Here is an 11,103-nt window from a genome sequence, read left to right as displayed (position 1 = left end):
TGGGGAGTGGAGACAGTGGTCCCAGAGGCCTGGGGGAGGGGCAGGCAGCTCCACATTGCATGTGGGCACCAGGCATAGAGGCTGATGGGACTGTGCCCAGCTCCCCAGTAGACTTGGAGAAGGCATCCATCTTCAGGCCTCAGCTTCCCCATCTATAAAATGGGGCCAGACCATACAAAGGGTGTCTGGGATGGTGTGTGCAAACTGGCTGGCTAAGGCTTGAACTCAGGACTCAGGACTCTCAGCCTTGCTGTGGCCGGCTCCAGCTAGGAGTGGATGAGAGGCCCCAGCACATCAGGCACATCCAGGGCAGCAGGCCCTACTGGCACCAAGGGGGTGGCAGCCCAGGCTGCCACCTATCCACAGTGAGAACTGCTGCCTGTGTGGCCTGGGCCTCCATGTCCTCCGTGGTGCCTGTGCTGTGGGCTGTCAGGGCATGTTTAGGGGAGAGGCAGGGCTGTGGAGGCGGGAGTGAGCACTAAAGCCCATCTGTGTCAAGCTTCTGTAGGGGATGGTGGTGGAGTATGTCCCCACCAGCCTCAGGCAGGGAGCTGGTGCCCACCCTGGGAGTACAGAGCGGTGGGGAGGGTCCCGCTCCCCAGGGTATAGGGAGGCTCTGGGTGAGGGATGCTCTCCTCAGGCCCTTGTCACCTGCCTTCCTGTTCCTGGCCTTCACCAGTGATGGCAGGGCACAGGTGCCGACGGAGTGACCTCTTGCCAGGTGTCCTGGGGATGCCTGGTGCACCCCACAGCTTATAGGGCTTCAGGCCAGGGAGGTGCCCGGTTTGCCCCTGGCTCCTCCTGGTGGGTCAGGTCCTGCCTCCTGGAGGTGGAGTGGGCATGCCCACCACAGGAAGGGCTCACACTGGGGGATCATGATATGGGATGGGCCATGCCTGCATTCACATGCCCTCTCCTGCCCCTTACCCAGGGCTGAAGCTTCCGGCACCATGATGCTCACCCCAGCAGGACCAGAGCTCCGAGGCCCAAGGCCCCAGCCTGCCATGCCGCTGCCACCGCAGAGCCCGCAGGTTCTCCTGCTACTGCTGCTGCTGTCACTGCTGCCGCTGCTGGGCATGTGGGCTGAGGCAGGCTCGCCCAGGGCAGGTAGGGGTTCACAGCCCCCCTTCCGCACATTCTCGGCCAGTGACTGGGGCCTCACCCACCTGGTGGTGCACGAGCAGACAGGCGAGGTGTATGTGGGCGCAGTGAACCGCATCTATAAGCTGTCGGGGAACCTGACGCTGCTGCGGGCCCATGTCACGGGCCCCGTGGAGGACAACGAGAAGTGCTACCCGCCGCCCAGCGTGCAGTCCTGCCCCCATGGCCTAGGCAGCACGGACAATGTCAACAAGCTGCTACTGCTGGACTATGCCGCTAACCGCCTGCTGGCCTGTGGCAGCGCCTCCCAGGGCATCTGCCAGTTCCTGCGGCTGGACGATCTCTTCAAGCTGGGCGAGCCACACCACCGTAAGGAGCACTACCTGTCCAGCGTGCGGGAGGCGGGCAGCATGGCGGGCGTGCTTATTGCCGGGCCGCCGGGCCAGGGCCAGGCCAAGCTCTTCGTGGGCACGCCCATCGATGGCAAGTCCGAGTACTTCCCCACGCTGTCCAGCCGTCGGCTCATGGCCAACGAGGAGGACGCCGACATGTTTGGCTTCGTATACCAGGATGAGTTTGTGTCATCACAGCTCAAGATCCCGTCCGACACGCTGTCCAAGTTTCCGGCCTTTGACATCTACTATGTGTACAGCTTTCGCAGCGAGCAGTTTGTCTACTACCTCACGCTGCAGCTGGACACACAGCTGACCTCACCCGATGCTGCCGGCGAGCACTTCTTCACCTCCAAGATTGTGCGGCTCTGTGTGGACGACCCCAAGTTCTACTCGTATGTCGAGTTCCCCATTGGCTGCGAGCAGGCGGGTGTGGAGTACCGCCTGGTGCAGGATGCCTACCTGAGCCGGCCCGGCCGTGCCCTTGCCCGCCAGCTGGGCCTGGCCGAGGACGAGGATGTGCTGTTCACTGTGTTCGCCCAGGGCCAGAAGAACCGTGTGAAGCCGCCCAAGGAGTCAGCATTGTGCCTGTTCACACTCAGGGCCATCAAGGAGAAGATTAAGGAGCGCATCCAGTCCTGCTACCGCGGCGAGGGCAAGCTCTCTCTGCCATGGCTGCTCAACAAGGAGCTGGGCTGCATCAACTCGGTGAGTATGGCAGGGGCGCCCCTCCTCCTGCGGCCCCATTCCCTCCAGGGATGACAGCATCGGTGTCAGATGCATGCTCAGTGGTGCCTGCTGCGTGCTCGGCCTGGCTTTTGGCTTGGCCGTCCCAAAGGCTCAGCTAGGTGGGGCTGCCCTTTTCCATCCCCCAGAGAGTGGGTTTGGGCCCAGGGTGCTAGCCCCAAAGGCTGCTTCCAACCATGAAGCTCTCTGGTGCCTCAGAAGATGGGATGACGAGGCCCTGCTGGCCTAGTCCACAGCCCCCGGTCAGCCAGGGGCCAGCCACATGCCTGATCCTGTGCCTGGTGCTTGCCTGCTCTATCTTGTCCCCATCCTACAAATGATCCTACAGGATCAGAGAGGTGGGGTAACTTGCCATGGGTCACACAGCAAGTGAGAGGCTGGGGCCAGAGCCTGTCAGGTGAGCCCAGACACCATTTCCATGGAGCGTTTGCATCCCCCACATGGCCCTGGTGGCACCTGCCCGCTGGGCCTCTGCCTTTGCCCAGCAGTGGGAGCTGATGGTGCTCTGTTGCAGGCCATAGTCCATACCTTGCAGAGAAAGTGACCCTGACTCCAGGGAGCCACAGCCCCCTGGCACCTGTCCCAAAGGCACAGCTGGGGCTGGGCCTCTATGCTGCTGCCTTTCAGGGAGCGTCTTGTTCACACTCCTGGGCAGGCTCAGAGGGCACGGGCCTTGCTTAGGGTGGAAAGTGAAGGGGCTGGGACTCGGCCCAGACCTGGGACCCCCGAGGCCAGGTACAGGGGAAGGCCTGGCCCTCTCTGGCTGTAGTCTCCCATGTCTGACCTGAGGGTGATGCTGGTTTTGTCCTCAGGGCAGAGTGGGACTGCAAGGGCTCCTCAGCCCTTCCGTCTCACACTCCCCACCTGTGTGAAGCAGGGCCCATGTGTGCTTAGCAGATGCAGTTGTCTACCCTCCCCTTGGCTTTTCAAGGAACCTGTTTTCTCTGCACCATGCAGATGAAGACACTGAGGCTTGGAGGGGCAGAGCCTGGGTGAAGCCCCACCACACTCTGTCTTTGTGCCCTGCCCCAAGGCTGGGGCCTGCTCTTTCCTCCCTGGGGACAGTTCCCACTGCCCCCTCCCACCTGTTCATTCCGTGTGGCCTAGCCCTGACCCAGCCTCCCCTGCTCCTTCCTCCTGAGCAGCCTGGCCTCTGCCAACGAACCCGCTGCAGACGAGGACCATCTGCCCCACTTCTCCCCACACCCCTTCCCTGCCTGCCCTGCCTTCTCCTTAGGCCTGGCGGTGGAGCAGCACCCCCTCCACGCTGGCCCCCAGCTGCTCCGGAACCTCAAGCTATTGATTGCTTTCTCGCGCTCTTAGCTGGGAGCCCGCCCTTTGCCTTTCAGGTGTGACCTGCTCCCTCCTGTCTTAAAGCCTCTCTGTCTGCACATCTCCTCTGGGGGCTACCCCCAACCTCTCTAGAAAGACAGCTGCACTCCCAGCCCTGCCCAGGGAGGCCCAGTCCTCCAGGAGAAGGTGCCCAGGGAGTGGCTCTCACCCTGCCCCTTCCCACAGCCCCTGCAGATCGACGATGACTTCTGCGGGCAGGACTTCAACCAGCCCCTGGGGGGCACAGTCACCATTGAGGGGACGCCCCTCTTCGTGGACAAGGATGATGGCCTGACCGCCGTGGCTGCCTATGACTACCAGGGCCGCACTGTGGTATTTGCCGGCACGCGAAGTGGCCGCATCCGCAAGGTCAGGCCTGGGTCTGGTGGGGTGAGGAGGGGGCTTGGAATGCAGTCCCTGCCTGGAGCAGGAGCAAAGGCTTGAGGCCGTCCGAGGTGGCGGGCCCAGTGCTGCTCTATGCTGTGGGAGGCTAGATCTGACATATGGGGGGCAGGGGGAATGTTGCCCTACACTGGGCCCAGTGACCTTGAAGGGCCCCAATTCCCCTCTGTGCCTCTGCCCATGACTGGCCCCGGGCCTGCTAATCTAGGACACTTTGAGACCACGCAGGAGCCTGTGCAGGGGCCCAGGGATGCTGAGGCTGGGGCCGGCTCTCCAAGGGCACTTGCTGACCTCCTGGGGAGGCTGCTGTGTGTGGGTGGTGAAGGCAGGCCTGCACAGCCCCCTCCCCTCTGGGCCCTGCTCCCCAGCCAGGAGATCCAGTGTCTGCTGCCTCAGCACTCTGCTGGGCCGGAGGCCTTGGCCCTGCCTCTCCCCATCCCCTCTACTGGGCCAAGGGCAGGGCAAGGGTAGTGCCCCCACCTGTCTTTGGCTGGTGCTTGAGGAGCTCTAGCACGCAGACCTGGGCCGGCCCCACGGTGGCAAGGTGAGGGCTGGGTGCTGCAGGGATGGCTGTCTGGTCTTCAGGGTTCTCCTTTCCTTCTCCAGAACGGTGGGCTGGACAGAGGCAGTGCAGAGCTTCCTGGAGGGCAGGGGTTGAGGGGAGCTGCCTGGGCTGGGGTGGGCACCAGGCTGGCCTGGTGTGGAGGAAACTCGCAGAGAGACTGAAGGGTGGGGGTACCTGGGCACCCCAGCAGCCCAGTGGGCAGTGGTGGGCCCTGGGGGTGCATAACAGGTACCAGAGGCTGGTGCCGATGCAGATGTGGGCCTGCGAGCGGGGCTGGGCTGGGGGCTGGCCAGCGCTTGCAGCTCTCAGCCCCATGCCCAGTGTTGGGAAGGGGGCCTCCCATCTCTGCCATGGTAGTTGCCCTGGGAATGGTGGGGTGTCCTGCCCCTCCCTGGCTCTGTGATCTCTGGGGGAGGATCCCCTGCAGCCTCAACTTCCCCTCTGAGAAATGAGCCAGATGTTCAGGCTCTGGGCTGGGGTGGGGGTTGCTGGTGGTCTTGGGGCCAATGGGGGCCCAGCTGCTGACTATAGGCCCCCCAGGGTGGGGGTGCCCTGGGGTCCTGTTGGTTCTGCTCACATTGGCTATGAGGCTGAGGCTGATGAAGGAAATCCTGTGACCCCTGAGTCGGGTCCTCTGCTGTGACCTCCCTCTTGGCCCCCATGTAGGGTGCTGCCCTGCGGCTCTGGTATGAGGTCCCCCGCCTCTGTCCTCCCAGCCTGCACTCCGTCTCCTCACACTGGGAGGCACACAGGGCTCTCGAGCGCATGGGGTGGGTGTTGGGGTGGGTTTTGCCAGGCAGAGGGGCCTTGCCTGTGTGGAAGCCCAGTGCAGCACCTTAGAGACATTTCGTGGGGGCGCCCCAGAGCCTGTTATCCAGCCAGTGAACAGGTTCCTCTAACCCTACCCTGTTCCTACTGCCCGGCACTCACTCTTTTGTGCCCCAGGGGCACTGTTTAGGTCGGAGCTTTGCTGGGGGAGCAGCAGGACGCACAGCTGTTCCTCTGGGTGCCAGTTGGCCTGTTTCCCTGCCTCCTCACCCCAGTCCCACAGAGGGAAACTGAGGTACGGAGCATGGAACTGCGGAGTTGGGCTTGGGCCCATCTATGGGAAGAGGCTGCTTCTGGGATGAGATTCTGCCAACTCTTCCCCTCCCTCCTGCCCCCACTCCTTCTCCCAATTTTCCCCTTCCTACCCAGAGTCCTAAGGAGGGCCATTCTCAGGGAGGCAGGCAGGGGTGGAGCCTGTCCTCTGCTCCCTGGACCAGGCGCCTGCTTGAGTCTGGCTTTGTGGGCAGCTGCTGGAAGATGCAGCTGGGAAGATGGAGGCTGCATCCTCAGGACCTGACATGGCTAGTTCCTGCCTGGTGACCCTGGTCGGGCCCCCACCCCTCAGAGCCCCAAGTTCTCAGAGGCTCTAGGTGCTCATACCTGCCTCCCAGCGCCCATCCTGTGTACCGCCTCCCTCCACCCCCAAATAAGTCTGGGCTGGGTGCCGTGGGCCATGTGCAAGTGGATGGCACCCTTTGGGAGCATCTGGGGTCAGCTGTGCCCAAGGGTTCCTGGCCTGGCAGAATCTGTAATCAGGGACTTGGGTCGGAAGTTTGTTCGGAGGCCCCCCCAGGAAAGGCACACCTCTGCTTTGTCCCTCTGGATGCAGACACGGTCATGTCAGTGAAGAACCTGTCACCCTGTACTCTTTCACCCAAATCCACCTGCTCTCAAACTGTCCAGCAGCTGGGCATGTCCCGTGCAGGGTTTTTGAACTTCAATGTCATGCAAATGGCTGCATGTCAGCGTGGGTCCTAGCCCTCTCCCGCCCACTTTGTGGCCCTGAGCAAGCCGTCTAGCCTCTCTGAGCCTTGGTGTCTCCTCGTACCATGCGGACCTGGCATGCTTGTGTGGCCTGGGGTGTGTGATGAGTGCTGACCGTGTGCCAGCACCCTGCAGAGGCCTCATAGCAGCCTGTCATCTGTTTTACAGGTGGGGAAACTGAGTGCTCAAGGCAGGTGCTCAGGGCTGCTGGCTCTTTCCTCCCTTTCTGTGGTTCCTTGGAGGAGGCTGGGCAGAGTTCTCTGCTAGCCTCGAGAGCTAGGCCCCTTTCTCAGTGACCCCCTCTCTGAGGAGCCCTTCACCACCCACTCCCACCTGTGCTACAGTCCAAGACCCTGGCTGTCTGGCCAGCTCCTGCCCTCGGACCTGGCTGGGGGCGCTGCTGCTGTGGTGCGTTTCAGAGTGGGTGCCTGTTCCATCCGCTCTGCCTCCCTAGTTACCGTGGGGCCTTCAAAGCCTAACTTTCCACCACAGGCCACATGGGCAGAGGGTGCCCTGGGTTTGGAGCGAGGGGCCAGGAGGAGGGGATCTACCCTCACTTGTCCTGGGGCCTGGGTTCGAGTCCCACTCTGCTTGCCTTGGCTCTGTTATGTCCTGCAGACTCCAGCGCGAGGCCTTTGGCCTTGCTCCACTGTGAAGGACGCTTGCTCCCTGCTGGCCACACAGGCCTCTTCTTGACCTGGCCTGGGGGCAGCAGAACTTCACTTCTCCTTGTCTCTCCTTGTCATCCTGACCCAGCCTGTGTGTGGGGTTGGCTGTGGTCCAGGGTCCAGAGCCAGGGTAAGGAGGGCCATGCTGAGCCCCACCCCCAGGCTGCCCTGCCTCCCTCTTGCCCTCAGGGCCTTGGGGGGGGCCAGGCCCCCAGGGCTCCCTCCTGCCTGTTCACATAGGGCTCCTCTTCCCTTGAGGCAGCTGGCCTGGCTATGCTCTCAGAGCTCAGGGCCCCGCCTCCTGCCCTCTCCACTTGGTCTGCTGGAGCTGGGCCCTGGGGACCCCCAGCCCACGCCTGACCCAGGGGCAGGCCTGCCAGGCTGACCACTCCCCGTCTTTCCCAGGCCGGTCCTTTCCGGACTTTAAAAAGTGTCTGGGGAGCTCCAGAGACTTGGCTGGCCCCAGGCCAGCCCCTGCCAAACTGTTGTGTAAAATTGTAGCCAATTAATTTAAGACCTGCCAACTTAGGCTATAAGGCTAACTAGGGGTGCCCCTGTCCCCCCTCCTTTCACCAGAGCCCTGCCTGGCACCTGCCCCACCCCCACAGAGGCAGCGTCTCCCCATGGGGTGCTCTCTCAGCGAACTTCCTGGGCCCTGCTCCCAGCTCCTCTCGTGGCCTCTGGGGACCCCAGGCCGTGTCAGGAGCTCCCAGGAGCAGCCCCTTGTTCAGGTCCTGTAGCATCAGCCCAAGTACCCCCATGGGAGGGGAGAGCACAGGCCCTGGCCTCCTGCAGAGCAGGTGCCATCCTCCTACAGAGGGAAGCTGGGGAGAGCCTTGCCCTGTGGGCCGGCTGAGGGGCACCCGAGGCCAACCTGCTCTGGTCCTGCTGCTGCTGCAAGGCAAAAGGAGCTGCCTCTGTCTGAGTCCCAGCCTGCCCATTCTGGAAATGTAGGCCCAACTGCCTGGGCACCCGGTTTTTCAAGAGATTCTGGAAACCTGTGTTTTGTGTGAGATCTCTTGATTATTAAATGTTGGCAACGAATCCACGTTTTAAGAGAGTATAACAGGACCAACTCAAGTGTCCCTTTGGGCCACCAGGACCTGCACTGTGGCCCTGAATAGCTCAGGGAAGCCACCCACCTGGGTTATGGGGCATGGCCCTGGTGAAGCCCCATCCTCTGGGGCCTTGGTTTCTTTCCCTGGGTGTTGGATACGTTTGGGCATACCCCAGGGAGGCTTGGGGCTCCAAGTTCCTTCTGGAGCTGGCCCCTGATGAGCCATCACAGTATCTCCCTGCGGCGGTCCCTGCACGGAGGCTGCAGCTGCAGTCCCCTGTGTGCATCCTGGCCTGGCTGGCCCCTGTCCCTGTGCTCATGGGCCCTCAGGACTCATGTTGCGGCACCTCCTGCAGCTTGCCTGGTCCACACCACTCTTCAGCACTTTGCGGGACCTGCAGCAGCTGGGTCTCTGAAGTGCTTAGGAGGCCTGTGGCATTAGTTGCCATCCATGAGCTTTGGGAATGGTGGCCTGCAAGGCCTGGAGCTGGAGTGAAGCCTCTGGAGCCCTGCACAGCGTTGGAGGTGTCCTCCGCCCGGCCATCTTCCCCTCTGCAGATAGCTTAGCACCTGCTGTGTGCCTAGGCTACCTGGGGACAAGGAACACCTGCCCCCTAGGCCCCGCTGCTCTAGAAGCTTTCAGCATGCTTTAGAGGCCTCTTTGTACTCCCCTCATACCCCCTTGGACCCCAGGCAGGATTTTGGAATTTATAAGTTCTGGAAGTTGAGTGGCATCTCACAGCCCACGCAAGTGCAAGGCAGTTGGTGGCAGGTGCCCACTGTGGGGTTGGCAGCTTGAGCCTCATCAGGTCTGCAGTGAGCCTCCCTGTCAGGGTCTGTGCCAGGGATGTGGTAGGAGACCGTCCTGAAAGAGCTGGAGCCAGGGGGACAAGAAGTGTGCTGGCCACAGGCAGCCCTCACCCAAGGGAGGTGCAGGGCAGGACTGAGTCCCCAGCCCCGCCACGGGGAGGCTGCTGTCCCCCACCATTGAGTTTCATCTTGTGTGTTGTTGAGTGAGGGACGAGGGGAGTTGATTTCAGTGACTTGCCCTTGAAGCCTGCAGTCATTCTGAGGTACAGCCTCTGCTGCACTGTTGGCATTCTTGGGGGATGTGCCCCTTGCGCCTGCAGCATGCAGCCTACTCCCGAATCTGCAGGAGGGTCCCGTGCCCTGCATGGTCAGCCTGTAACAGACACCACATGGAAGTGACACACACGGAAGCGTGCATTGGGGGTGTGTCACGGGAGAGCATAGGCACCCACCATCCCCAGCAGCCCCTCCTGGTCCTTCCCTTCCCAGGGTGACCGCCCTGGCCGGCTCCGTCAATGCTGTGTGCTGCTATGTGGGCTCTGGGGTTGAGTCGTCATCTTTTCTTTGGCAAGACTCTTCCTTACCTGTGGGCAGCTGTGGTGCGTGCCATGTCCTCCTGTTGTGTGTTTCAAGCACACATGCCTGTGCATCCTGCCCACTCTGGATGGCTGTGGTGTTGCCAGTCCTTGCAGGCCTGTTGTAAGCACGACTGTGTGTGGATTCCCGTGGCAGAAGGATGGATTTCTGTTGGGTTTCAGCCTGGAAGCCAGGCTGTGGAGCCTCTGTGTTGTTCTGCCTTAACTCTCTGGGACCGCCTCTGCTGCTGCTGAAGGACTTGGTGGGGGCCTGTGGCAGTGCCCGGCAGCATGCGGGGTTGACGGGCACGAAGCACGTGCTCTGGGGAGGGCCACGGGGTCCGTCTTTGCTGTGCCCCCGCCAGTGGTCTTGGTGGGATAGGGCGGAGCCAGCTGCCTGTCGTGGCTGCTCTCTGTGGGGCCTGAGTGTGTGCTGCCACTGCCTGCCCAGGCCAGCAGTCCCAGTCCCCTTTGGGGGGCCATGCACGGTAACCTGTCGACATCTGTGCTTCCTGGTGAGCGTGTGCCACCCCCTTTCTGCCTCTCCTGGATGTGGTTGGCCACTGTGGGCCGAGCCATGAGGATGTAGGGAGCAACAACCTCCTGTTTGCCCTGTGGGCATAATGAGTGCCGTCCCAGAGCTGGTGGTGCATGAGGGTGCATAAGCATCCCTTCTGCTTCCCAGCGGCTGGCAGGGCCACCCATGGGGCACGCACGGAGGGCCCTGGCCAGTCAGGCCTAAGCCCGGGCACGGGTCCCTCAACACCGTTGATAAGATGGAGGCAGCAGTGGCTTCCCCATGCCTCGTCTTGTGTGTGCTCGGGCTCATGGCCAGCCTGGCAGGGGTGGCCTCGTGAGTATCCGCACTGGGCAGTCACCTTCCCCCACAGGCACATGGGGCCTGTGGTCCCAACCACAGCAGAGACCATGGTGTAGGAGGCCCTGCCAGCGCACAGTGGGTATGGAGGCTGGAACAACCCAGGGGGCTGGGTGGTCTGCTGGAAGGGTGTTCTGGGGACAAGGAACAGGAGGGCCAAAGCTCAGAGGTGCCCCCGTGGGTGCTGGGAACCGCACTGTGCCTTCTGGGGTTTCAGGGGCTGCCTTGGGCACACTGTGCTTGTGTGGTGGGTCACTTCACCAGAGAAGGTGGCAGGACCAGCTGGATGTGGGGGTAGGTGCTGATGTGGGTCTTTGAGGGCCCAGGACCATGGGGTGGCACTAGGGTCAGAGCTGGAAGTGGCATTGAGGTCACAGGATGGAGGAGAGAGGGCACCAGGCTGCTGGTGGGTTTGAGAGAAGACACTGGGGCAGATGGTCCCTGCTGCCTGCGTCCCCACAGGACCCGTGCTGGTGACAGTCTGGCTGTGACCAAGCCCCAGGTTAGCCTGGAGCCCAGGCAGTGGTATGTGACCAAGGCGGTGCAGTCTGTGGTGGTTCCCACTAGCCATGGCCTCACCAGCTGGGGCTAGGTTCCCCAGGCAGCTGTGCACATCTGCCCTGCAGCAGAGCCAAGCAGACATGCCCTTTGAAACCATGAGCTCCTGAATTCTCACACAACTCTGTGAGGTGGATGTTGGCAGATGAGACCAGGGGTTGGGGAGGTCCACTCCTTGCTGAGGGGTTGCTGCTGGGGCAGGCTGGA

General features: G+C 62.3%; 1 protein-coding gene across 1 annotated transcript in view; it reads left to right on the top strand.

The window, feature by feature from the left end:
- The first annotated feature begins 1,004 nt into the window (after nucleotides 1-1,004).
- The window catches only part of PLXNA1 (plexin A1), a 52,866-nt gene continuing 42,767 nt past the window's right edge, over nucleotides 1,005-11,103 (top strand). The window contains exons 1-2 of the mRNA XM_011971501.1: nucleotides 1,005-2,201; nucleotides 3,759-3,941. Of these exons, the coding sequence (XP_011826891.1) occupies nucleotides 1,005-2,201; nucleotides 3,759-3,941 (1,380 nt within the window). The remainder of the gene's footprint in view (nucleotides 2,202-3,758; nucleotides 3,942-11,103) is intronic.

The sequence above is a fragment of the Mandrillus leucophaeus genome, unplaced genomic scaffold (genome assembly GCF_000951045.1).
Source record: "Mandrillus leucophaeus isolate KB7577 unplaced genomic scaffold, Mleu.le_1.0 Scaffold123, whole genome shotgun sequence".
Lineage (NCBI taxonomy): Eukaryota > Metazoa > Chordata > Mammalia > Primates > Cercopithecidae > Mandrillus > Mandrillus leucophaeus.
This window is presented reverse-complemented; position numbering and strand designations above follow the sequence as displayed.